At 39.0% G+C, this 12,809-nt stretch overlaps 1 protein-coding gene across 1 annotated transcript in view; it reads left to right on the forward strand.

Annotated features, from left to right (window-relative positions):
• The first annotated feature begins 2,194 nt into the window (after positions 1-2,194).
• Positions 2,195-12,809, forward strand: part of PON1 (paraoxonase 1) — a 53,172-nt gene continuing 42,557 nt past the window's right edge. The window contains exons 1-2 of the mRNA XM_007522507.3: positions 2,195-2,345; positions 11,978-12,048. Coding sequence (XP_007522569.1) covers positions 2,272-2,345; positions 11,978-12,048 — 145 coding nt within the window. The 5' untranslated portion in view covers positions 2,195-2,271. The remainder of the gene's footprint in view (positions 2,346-11,977; positions 12,049-12,809) is intronic.

Below are 12,809 nucleotides of genomic sequence, written 5' to 3' on the forward strand. Positions count from 1 at the left end.
CATCCTCCTCCCTCACCGCTCCATGTGTGTCCCTCCTGAAGCTGCATGCTCGGTGGAAAAAGACAGCCTTCCTGGAATAGAGACTGACCAGAGTATAGTTGAGGGTATAAGAGTAGCTGCACTCCCCTGCTAGAACCTCCAAACAAGCTCTCAACTCAGACCGCATGCTTTTGAGTCCAATGCTTTATCCACTGCACCATTTCAAAGTGTAGTAATAGTAAATGCTGCTGGAGATGAGTGGTTAAGAAAGTTGTAGTATACATATATATATTCAATGGAACATATCTATCTGCCTATCTATCTATCTACCTATCTACCTATTTATCTACCCATCTATCTCCCTTTTCCTTCTCAGTTTATGTCTGCTTTATCTAATAAAAATGAAAAGGCAAATAAAAGGAAAAATAGCCTCTGAGAGAGCTGGATTTATAGTGCCAGCAGCATACTCCAGTGATAACCCTGATAACAACAGAATGAAAGAAAGAAAGAAAGAGAGAGAGAGAGAGAAAGGTAGAGAAAGAAAGAAAGAAAGAAAGAGAGAGAGAGAGAGAGGAAGAAAATATTACTGAACTTGATAACATGGATGTTATAGATGGTTAAATAAGATCAAATCCTACAATTGAGTGAAAGGAATACAGCTATAATAGAGTGGGAAGTTGGAGATTCTCTGTAAAGTTAATTGTCAACTCAAGAAAGCATGTTTTTAGTGTTCATAACAGGTAAATTTTTCTGCTTCATATGGTATCAGCTAGGTGTTTCAGTGGTATTTCAGTGGAGTAATCTAGAGGGTCCAGAGAGGCTTCACTCATCTATCTTCTTCCTTAGAGGAGATGGCTAGAAGGCTGGTTTCAGCTGTTCAGTTTCCTCTCTATTAGCCTAGTCCTTTTCACGTGAACATGCTAGTAGGGTACTCACCTATATAATGCAGATGTTCAAGGTTTAAGAGAAAGTATTTCAAGTGACTGGAAATAAAACATTTAGTTTGTAAGTAAGACTGTGCCTACAAATTTGACTAACAATACTCTGTTTCATGCATTAAACCACTGGCAGAATTGACACCAACTTGAGAGAAATTATAGGTTATATTTCTCAATAGGAAGAGTTTCAAAGACATTTTGGCCACCATTAACCTGCTACCAGAGGTGATAAAATGGAGGTAGCAACTGTTGGCAAATCTTTCAAAAGAGACTTTTTTTTTTTCTATTTTATTTCTTTCACAGTGGAATGGGATAGTAGATAGAATGTAGGGCCAAAGCGTTTTCTCTAGAAAACAGAGTGACACTAAAACATATGACTAACTATTGTCAGTATTTCAGAAAAGAAAACCTAATGGAGAGGCATAAGAGAGATAATGTGTGATGGGGACCAAAACACTTGAGGAGAAAAAGTGATCCAGATAGAGCAAAGGAAGGACTTTTAGTGAAATTAGGAACAGTTCCTTCGTGGCAACAGAAGAGATGGGTTACACAGAGGCATCTTCTTAGATATCCCCTTATCACTGAGGTCTTACTCTGATTCTCCTTCTTCAATGACATTTCCAGTACTCTCCACCCCCCTACTTTATTCTCTATAGAATATGTCAATTCCGCAGTGCATATGTGCATTATCCATACAAAGCATTATATATGCAGTAGTGGTGTGTTTTCACTGACTTCTGGCACATAGTCACCAGTCAACAAATGTCAGCCAAGTGCCTGGAATGAATGTAACTAGTGATATACCTGGGGGAACTGAGAGAATGAGAAGCTGGAAATCCAGATGTTTGGAAGTGACATATGGTTCAAGTCTGGAGAGAATAAACTTCAATCTGAGGGGTTCTAATCACAGCCTTCCCTTCTGAGCCTCTTCTACTGACTCATCATGATCACGTTACTGAATCCCCTCTGAGTCCCAAGGATTAGGACATTTTTGGCACAAAGTGAGCCCTCATCAAGCTTGTTTCTCCTTTCCCACGGCTCTCTATTTCCTCTAACCTGTTTGTTCTCCCTCTCCTAGCCGCATTTAAGCAGCAGTTTTTCAATTCTTCTCAGTCTAAAGTTCAGTGGACACACAACTCCTGGATGCAGGCACTGACCCAAAATTTGAAGCTTAAGCTTGTGAGGATCTGGTGTCCAGCTGGTGTTTAGATCTGAGAGCTGAGGCCCCTGTGGGGTGGGACCAGGTAGGCCAATCCTGGGAGGGCAGCTGCAGAACTCAAACAGCAGTCAGTCTGTGTCTCAGTAGTCTCAGGTCTGTGCACCTGCCAACTTGTTAGCAGATCTGTCTGTGGCCATGGCAAAGCTGATGGTGCTCACCGTCCTGGGGCTGGGACTGGCACTCTTCAGGGATCAGCGGTCTTCTTACCAGTAAGTTGGGGGTATGGTGAGGACTGAGACACTTGTCTGCCCTACCTTCTCCCATACATGGGAGCACTCCTCTCCCCAAATTGAGTGCAAGTTCTTAATAGAAAATCTTCAAGCAAATGATGAATGTACATCTTGCTGAGGTGCCTATCCACCTTGCATGTGCCACCAGACAACATATGCCTGTGAAAGGGATGAAGAAGAAGATTATCAGCAGTAGAGCAAGAGGTCAACTTGTTGAATATATTCACATATAAACACACACATATATATGAATTTTTTAAACACACATATATATGATCATTGTGCTTTGGCTACAGATTTACCTTTTTTAAATTTATTTTATTATTTTTATTTATTTATTTTTATTTTGCCTTTAGGGATATTGTTGGGGCTCGATGCCTGGACTATGAAGCCACTGCTCCTGGAGGCCATTTTTCCCATTCTGTTGCCCTTGTTGTCTCCCTTGTTGTTGTTGATATTGCAGTTATAAGCTGTTGTTGGATAGGACAGAGAGAAATCAATAGAGGAGGGAAGGCAGAGAGTGGAAGAGAAAGACAACTGCAGACCTGCTTTACCACCCATGATGTGATCCACCTACAGGCCACCTGGCCCCCACAGGTTTACCTTTTTTTAAAATTTTAAAATTTATTTTCCCTTTTGTTGCCCTTGTTTTTTTTTATTATTGTTGTAGTTATTATTGTTGTTGTAGTTGATGTCACGCATTGTTAGATATGACAGAGAGAAATGGAGGAAGAAGTGGAAGACAGAAGGGGGAGAGAAAGACACCTGCAGACCTGCTTCACAGTCTGTGAAGGGACTCCCCTGCAGGTGGGGAGCCAGGGGCTCAAACCGGGATCCTTATGTTGGTCCTTGCGCTTTGCGCCACATATACTTAACCTGCTGCGCTTACTGCCTGACTCCCCAGGTTTACCTTTTAACCTCTCTTCAAAACAGCTAACAAGACCAAGGGTGCCTCTGATATTGTGAGACAGGAACCCCCATGTTGGCTGTTAGGTGCAGACTCAAGCCTTCCTGGGGTAAAGAGTTGCAGTCAAAGGGCACACTGAGAGAAGCTAGATACAACACACTCCTACCTACCTGAATATGACTGTGAATATAATATGACTGTGGTGATGGTCCATCTGGCCAGTGACATCTGGTGCTGGGATTGGATGTCCTTACTCTTGATTTGTGCCTTTTATCCAGGAATCTTGGGTAAATAATTTTACATCTCTAGCAGTAGCCATCTCATTAAATCTAAACAGTTGATACCCACTTGTAGAATGCTACCAACACTGTGCTAGGGATAGCATAGTTATTCCATGGACATTAGTGCATGCATATCCCATCCCCTCCCCTAATAGCTTTCCTATTCTTTATCCCTCTGGGAGTATGGACCCAAGGTCATTGTGGGATGCAGAAGGTAGAAGGTATGGCTTCTGTAATTGCTTCCATGCTGAACATGGGAACATACTTCCAGCCTCTGTCTCTCTTTCCCTAGTGGGGGAGGGCTTTGAGGAAGCTCTGGGGAAGGCTCCAGGACACATTGGTAAGATTGTCTGTCCAAGGAAGTCTGGTCTGCATCATGCTAGCATCTGGAACCTGGTGGCTGAAAAGAGTTAAGATACAAAGCCAAACACATTGTTGACCAATTATGGGAACATTTTATAAGGATTCAAAGTCTAGAAAACATCCCAATCCCTAAGGCTTAGTCAATAGCTTGCTATTTGCCTTTTAGTAAAACATTACTGAACATTAAGTTGGACATTTTGAATTCTGAGAGTATTTTTTAGAGTGACTCTTAGAAACTTACATTCAGAATTGAATATTCTTTTATAAACTAGTGGGTTTTGTTCTCTATTTGTTCATTATTTTTCAAATCACAAACTTAGAGAGTATGGGACAATTAGTGACTTGGGGTTTTAAATCATGTAGAAATTACAGTTTGTGAATTTTCATTAAGTGTGGCACTGTTTGTTCCAAAGGAGATTTCATATATATATAATGTCTTTATACTTGTGGTCTAGTGCGTGTGTGGGTTGCCGTATTACTTTGAGATGAAAAGAAACAAGATCTAATCATTTAATTCCCTATCTAGTTTCTCTCTTTTGATCCTCCATTTCCATCAGCACCTGGGTTTGTTCTGCCCACACTCACAGTCATCCCATACTGAGATATCTTCCAAAGGATAATAGCTCTACCAGGAAGGAGCGATGGTCTGTCTTACTGATTTACCTTTTTTTTCTTTTTAATACTCTTAAGAATGGAGACTGTAGGCATCTTATAAGTATAGTTTAACCACCCCACGCCCTAAAATGTTTCTTTTTTACAGCATTAAGTCTCCACTTATTTTTTTCAACATTAATAATTCTCCAACTTTGTTCCTTGCAACTCAAGTCACAATACTCACTTTATAAAAAATGGATCCCATAGGTATATCAGTTCGGGAAATATTGTCCATTGTAGTTTTTACCAGAGAGTCACAATGTACTCTACTTTGCTGTGTTGGCAGCATTGAAAAGTATTTCACTACAAAGAAATGGATTTTGCTTTGTTTTGGTCATCATTGCATAAACTTATTTGTCCATATCTTCCATTCCTGATTTTGACACTATTTGTGAACATCCTGTTTCATTCTCTGGCATACAGTTTGAAAAGAGCTGATCTATGTCACTGACTTGTACCAAGTCCTAGATGACAAGCTGAAAGAATTAAGTCCTTACCTTGGGCAGTGAGGACAGATAATATAGAGAAACAGAGCTATCAAGCACAGGTGGGGTCTGGGACCCAAGTCTGATTCTGATTTTTCTGAGAAGAATTAGAACAAACTGGTCACAAGTGAATGAATGTGAGCTCTCAGATGTCCTATCTCAGATTTCCCCTCATGACAGCTCTTCTCTCTTTGTGGTATTGCCTATTGTTTCCCATTTTGGGTAGGACACCTGCAGTAAATGCTTTTTATGAAGATACTGCAGTGGGAGAAACTGCTATCTTGTTTGTGGGTAGAATTTAATGTTTTACTTTCAGTAGTTGGATGAAATAAGTGAAGAAGGAGGCTGAGTCTCACCTCAGGTAGTAATCAGATAACTAAGTAAAAAGAAAATGAATGTGGAAATGGAAAGAGCCCATGGTTTTCCACTGGAAAAGAAGGGAGAAAAATCTATGGCAAGGATGGATGAATGAAAGTCTAAGAGGCTTGATTGATTGGCTACAGAGATGAATGAAGGTTGGGTGCTGAGACTATCAGAATAGGAAGGAAGGGAATTATATCCACTGTTTGAAAATCTCCAACACCTAACACAAGGCCCTAAAGACTCAAACCCAAAGGGGCAGAGGATCACTTGCATGAGCACCACCTTGGCATTCACTAAATTTTGCACTCCTACAGGTGAAAACCTTAGAAGTACCCAGTCAATAACCCCACTCCTTCTCTAACTGTATGCATTTGTCCAAAAGGATTTTCAAATCTTGCCTTACTCAGTTTCAAATTCAATCAAGACTTCCTCTAGAACCAATAAATTATTTTTATCCCCATTATAGAGATAAGGGTTCTGATTCTCAGAGAAGATCTTGTGTCTGCCCAGGAGAGAAAAGAGATTGCTTTCTGGGGCTAGGTGGTAGGACCTGATTGAGTGCACATGTTCCAATGCTCAAGTACTCAGATTCAAGCTTTTTTTTTTTTTTTCCACCTGCAGAGGAAAAGCTTTGTGAGTGGCAAATCAGTGCTGCAGGTGTCTTTCTGTCTCCAACCCTCTCTAACCCCCTTCCCTCTCAATTTCTGGCTGTCTCTACCCAATAAATAAAGATAATTATTAAAAAATTTTAACTTACTTCCTGAGGCCTGCCTCCAGTGCAAGTCAACCCCCCAAGTAAATATGTCCTTTTAATTGCAGATACGGGAATGTGGCAGATTTGTAGAACTTTCTATGGGTTTGGGATTGGAGGGAACTTGTAGAAAGACAGAAGCAGTTTCTTGCAGCATCCAGTGACTTAGAACAGAGGAAGAAACTACAAAAGAAAACCTGGGTCAGTAGTATCCCTGTCTATCACTGATGTCCACTAGCTGTGGTCTTGTAGATGTGTGTGTTCCTCTCTCTTTATTTTTCTTTATTAATTTTTCCTTTTTATTTATTTTATTTTATAGGTCATGGAGAAATTGAGAGGGGAAAGGAAGAGAGAGAGAGAGAGAGAGAGAGAGAGATTTGTATCAGTACTTCACCACTCCTAAAACTGCCCCCTGCAGAAGGGGACTTGAGACTTGAACCTATGTCTTTAGCATGGTAGTGTGTACACTCGACTAGGTGTACCAACCTCTGATTCCAATTTCTATACCTTCTAAATAACACCATTCTGTCCCTGTATCTCCACCTAAAAACTATATGATAATAATCTTCAGTGTGTATGTGTGCATTCTGTAATCTGACACAGAAAGTTGTTCAGTAAAAGTTGATTTTTATTATTGCCATACTCTATCTCAAAAATCCATCTATGAGTAATCCACCTATTGAGTGGCACTTGAATTATGATAATACCACATTAAAACTCTAAGCTAAGGATGGATAACTAACTCTACAAGCTCCTCATCAGTGCAACCCAAACCATTTTCTCAATCTGAAACACCATCCTACTCATTCTTCAGCAGACTTGTACTGACTGAGCATCATTCCTGGAATGCTGTGTTCACTCTGGATCACAGGACAAACTGAATCCAGTTGTCATTATGAACAATAAGACCAAAATAGAAAAAACCAGACATGGTCTGAGACTCGATAGACATACATGAGATGAATGGAGTTATTAACCTTGAAAGAAAAATAGAAAATAGTAATTCTTCCTGCTGTGTTAAGAAATAAAGGTCTGAGGCTGGGCAGTAGCACACCTGGTTGAGTGCACACATTGACATGCAAAAGGACTTAGGTTCAAGCCCCTAGTCCCCATTTGTAGAGGGAAGCTTCACCAGCAGTGAAACAGTGCTACAGGCCCCTCTCTTTTTCTCTCTCACTCTCTATCTCCCCTTCTCCTCTCAATTTTTATCTGCCCTATCCAATAAAATAAACTTTAGAATAATAAAATAAAAAATAAAGGGATTTCTAGATCTGGGAGGGAACGTTGGGTAGAGAAAACAAAGTGTGACATATAGGACAGGGACTCTTGATAAGAAGACTTTAAAATTATAAAATGACAACTAGCTCCAAATCTCAACCCTGTTATTTTAAATATACAATCATAAGTAATTTATTTAGCTTCTTTTTTGTCATTTTTTAAAAAATTTTTAACAGAGCACTGCTTAACTCTATCTTATCATGGTGCTGTGGATTGAATCTAGAACTTCTAAAGATCAGACATAAAATATTTTTTGCATAATTATTTTGCTGTCCCTAGTATTCTACTTAGATTCTTCTTGCCTCAGTTTTCTTTTCTGTTGAGAAAAATAGCTAATCTTTTCTCAAAAGTGACTAAAGAAGTTTAGTGAGAAAGGATGTATGTAAGCCCTTGGCACATAGTAGGCTCAAATAGTGAGTATTGAATAAAAGAGGAGTGAGGAAGAAAGCAGACTATAGATCCAAGGAAAATAGCACAATTGATTTATTATTGCATTGCTAAATATTCTCCATTTCTTTAATACAGAACAAGCATGTTGCAAAAAGTAAATGATAGCAGGGGTTGTATAATTACTGGTCAGAGGTAAGAGGCATATGAACCAGAGGCATAACTCAGATATTGAACTTTATCCCTTAGTTCTGGAACATTTGAACTTACTTAAACCCTTGACAAGATATTTCCTCATAATTGAGAATAATGTAGGAAAACATGAATTGGATTGTAGTAGCACAGACAGAATCCTCCAACTTTTACTCCATACTATCTATGATTTTAAATTGGATATAGGAATGAGTATGAATTTTGTGTTTACATCAAACTTTAAACTCAAACTCAACAATTTCATGATTTTTTGGTGTTGGAAAAGCATTTAATATTGGTCATCTGTAGAGTAAGGAAAATAAAGGCTGAAGGAGGTGTTTGGGTATAATTTAAGATCTGCACAGTGCCTCAACTATTGCTGCAATGATTATACTACTGAGATATAACTTGCTTAGCCCCAAATTTGAACTCAAGCCAAATGATTGCTCTCTTAATGTCTCCTTATCTAACTTGGCTTCCTTTAAGTCTAGTTATTTTATATTTTCTGGGTTAGAAAGTATCTTCCATGAGAGAGGAACCTTAATTATTGAATAGAACAGAGGCTGAGTAATTCTGCTTTCTCTGCCCTCTATGAACTTATACTATTTAATGAAGCAACCACACTGCAGGTGGGGAGCCAGGGGCTCAAACTGGCATCCTGACGCTGGTCCTTGTGCTTCTCGCCAAGTACGCTTAACCCGCTGTCCTACCACCAGACCCCGAATAACTTCTTTTCATATATTAATTTGCCTACAACATTAGACCAGATAGTACAGTCTCAGTTGCCCCTGTCAGTATCTAAGATAGTTATTTATAGACAGGATTAAATGATATAAACTATGGTGAGGTCAAATATAGTACGGTAAATCCTAACCATAAGATTTTCAAAGTAAACCAAGTTTCCAAGCAACTTGGTTATAATAATAATTATCTATTGCTTTCTTAAACTCTAAAACTGCACCCCACTCACCCATTCTCTTCAAAACCTGAATTTCTCCCAGCCCTAGGACCTCTGGGACTTGACTTGTATTTCTGGATGTCTCTCCTCTTGATCCCCCACTCTGTTATACTGACTTTAACAAAATAATGCAACCAGTGTCACTATGCTGCCACACTATGCTGCCATTACCTCTTTGCTTCTGATTATATCCAGAGACACCAAGCCAGAGATTTCAAACTTCAAGCTCCAATAATCTGTTAAGACCTTTCCTAACACTTGGGATTACCTAGTTCCATTTCAAATGGAACTCTAACAGATTTACAGAACCTAGATATAGGCTAAGGCCAAGGGAACTGGGAACATGTATACAGTTATCAATAAGCTAGAGGCAACTATATACCTCAAAATAAAAGCACTTTATAGTCTTCCATAACTTGAGGCCAGTTCCCATAAACCTAATGCCAGACTGGATACAACAAATGATACTCAATTTTTTTTTCCTCCAGGGTTATCACTGGGGCTCGATGCCAGCACTACAAATCCACTGTTCCTGGAGGATATTTTTCCCATTTTGTTGCTGTTGTTGTGGTTGTTATTGTTGTTATAGCTGTTGCTGTTGTTGGATAGGACAGAGAGAAATTGAGAGAGGAAGGGGAGACAGAAAGGAGGAGAAAAAGAAAGGCACTTGCAAATGTACTTCACTGCTTGCAAAGAGACCCCCCTGCAGGTGGGGAGCTGAGGACTCAAACTCCGGTTGTTTCATTTTCTGCTACATGCACTTAACCCACTGCGCTACTGCACAGCCCCCCTATACTCAAATCTTTAACCGAGAGAAAGTCCAAGCTCCAAACTCAACAGTATAGAAAGGTCTACAAAAGCTAGATAAGGGCAAGAGACTGGGTCACTAATGATGGCCTTTTTGGTCAATATCAGACCACCTCATCATCTGGGGCTATTATCAGAGAATCCTTGGATTCCCCCACAGACAACATGGGCCAAGACCTCTAATAGATTCCTCTATCCACCATCACTGGTCACTTCCGTCAGAAAAATCATCATTAGGCCTCTTGGGTGTTTCTACAGGACCTTGCCCTCAATGTAGAACAGTAATGGTAGAGACTAGTCCACTCTCCAAAGGGAGGCTTAGTCCTCCTATTTTGCACTTGAGGAAGATAGGTCCTGAAATCTAAAGCAGGATAAGGTGTTTAATAAACAGGAGCCAAAAAGTAGGACTAGAGAAGATGAGATTAGGGATTTTGAGGCAGAAAGGAGCTATGAAGTCTATTTTAGGTATGTTCCAAGAAATCCATGACTAGTAATTTTTGCCTGAGCTTGCTAGCTAACGTGCAAGTGGACTAAAAATATTGTCTGGCAAGGTGTTGTCAGAGTTGAGAATAGAACCATAAAGTTGGATTAGAGGACAGACTAGCTCCCAAACTTGAAGAAAGCGTATAAATACCTTGACCCAAGACCCATATAACTTAAAAAAAAATTGTCTTTATTTATTTATTGAATAGAGACAGTCAGACATCAAGAGGGGGAGAGGGAGACAGATAGGAAGACTTTGTCCTGCTTTAAATCTTACTGCTTTTTAGCTATATAGTTGAAGATACTACTATAATTCCATCCTGACTCTCTGGGCAGATGATCTCACCAATATGCCCCAAAACTTTACCTCTCCAGAGTCCTACCCCACTATGGAAAAATAGAAACAGGTTAGAGGTATGGATCAACCTTCCAATGCTCATATCCAGTGGAGTAGCAATTACAGAAGTCAGAACTCCCGCCTTCTGCACCCCATAATGAATTTTGGTTCATACTACCAGAGGGGGTAAATGTTAGGGGAAGATGACCACAGGGCTCTGAACTCCAACTCCATCAAGACCCAGAGGAGGAAAAAAGAAGAAAATATGAAAAAGTAATAGGTACAGGTGTGACTTAGAAAGGAAGATATGGCAGGACCTTAGAAAAAATGAGCAAACATTTATAAATATAGACAGATAGTTATAGAAATAATAGCTCAGCTCTGTGACCTTGAGAATCTACTGTAGTTTCCAATGAAGGGAATAGGGACACAACTCTGGCAGTGGTATGGAATTATACCCGTTATCTCTCAATTTTGTAAATTAATATTAAATTCCTACCAATAAAAAAGAATCTTGTACTGTCATTCTTTAGTGAAATCAAATTAGTAGGGTTTCTTATACTATTGTAGCTATTCACTGTATTGTAATCATTAGTTCTCAAAAACATAGCTATTGTTTAAATCTCATGGCTATGTTAATGTTGTGGTCCATTTCATTCAATTGCCTCATCAAAGTTTTGGTCTGCCCAGGCAACCTATTGGTACTTCCTTCTCACATCTGTTCTTTTTTCTTTGTCCTTCACTCAAATGTTCCCCATGATGCTGATGCAGTCAGATTTAGTAAATTGTATGTGTGCATGCAGCACCTTTTGATATTTTATATTTTGGCATTGAGTATGATTTTCTGAAGTTGTAAATCCTTTGAGCACACCTACATTTTCTAGTAACACACCAGAAAGCAGATGCCCAATCCAGGCTTTGGAGCCAGGCTGGGTAGATGGGCAGGAATCCATCTGTCAGCAGTCCTAAAACATCAATGAAATAAATTGGAACCATGTTGCTATTTAACCCAAATTTTCACAAAGAAACTCCATTCACAGATGAAGAAGTAGATTCTGTTCCTGCCAAAGTGCACAGAGCCCTGGAAAAGACACTACATGTTCTATGCCTTTGCCCACCACTGCTGAATAAATACTAAATGTTGAACCCAAAGGACTCCCCCACCATCATCCCACCCCACCTTACACATATGATCTAGTGAACTCTTGCCTGGTAGAACTGGTTGTGTGCCTGGGGTCTAATAACTATGCAATGAAAATAAGGCAAAGAATACTAAAAGATAACTTTGTTGGCAATTTAACTTTACAACATAATTATTATTTCTAAATAGTTTTATGCATGTTTTATTCTTTTTCACCACCCCAGAAAACGAATGAATGCTTTTCTAGAGATAAAACCTGTAGAACTTTCTAGCTGCAATTTCATTAAAGGAATAGGTAAGTAAATGTATTTCATTTGAACAATTATGTTCAATTTCATCTGAACTTTCATTATGATTTGGTTGTTTATTAGACCAATATACTTGTTTAATTTTATACAAATGTGACTATTTTGAGCAAGGAGAGTTAGTTTGCTATTTGTAATTAATGTTGACATGAAGTCATTTCTTTTAATTTATTTTTTATTGGGATTAATGTTTTCCAGTTGATATTAAATAGAATAGTTTGTACATGAATAATATTTCCCAGTTTTCCACATAACAATAAAACCCCACTAGCTCCTGTTCCATAATGTTCCAGGTCCTGAACCCTTCCACCCGAATCTTTCACTTTGGTGCAATAAATATACCAACTCCATTCCATGTTCTCCTTAGTGTTTTCTGATCTTGTTTTTCAATTTCTGCCTGTGAGTGAGATCATCCCATATTCATCCATTTCTGACTTATTACACTTAACATGGTTTCTTCAAGTTCCATCTAAGATGGACTGAAAATGTTGAAATCACCATTTTTAATGTCTGAGTAGTATTCCATTGTGTATATATACCAATATATGTCTGAGTAGTATTCCATTGTGTATATATACCACAACTTGTTCAGCCACTCATCTGTTGTTGGACACCTAGCTTGCTTCAGGTTTCAGCAATTGCAAATTGTGTTACTATGAACATAGGTATACAATCATTGTGTTACTATGAACATAGGTATACAATCTTTTTGGATGGATGTGTATGAGTCCTTAGGATATATCCCCAGAAG

This window comes from Erinaceus europaeus, chromosome 8 (assembly GCF_950295315.1).
Source record: "Erinaceus europaeus chromosome 8, mEriEur2.1, whole genome shotgun sequence".
In the NCBI taxonomy this organism is placed as follows: domain Eukaryota; kingdom Metazoa; phylum Chordata; class Mammalia; order Eulipotyphla; family Erinaceidae; genus Erinaceus; species Erinaceus europaeus.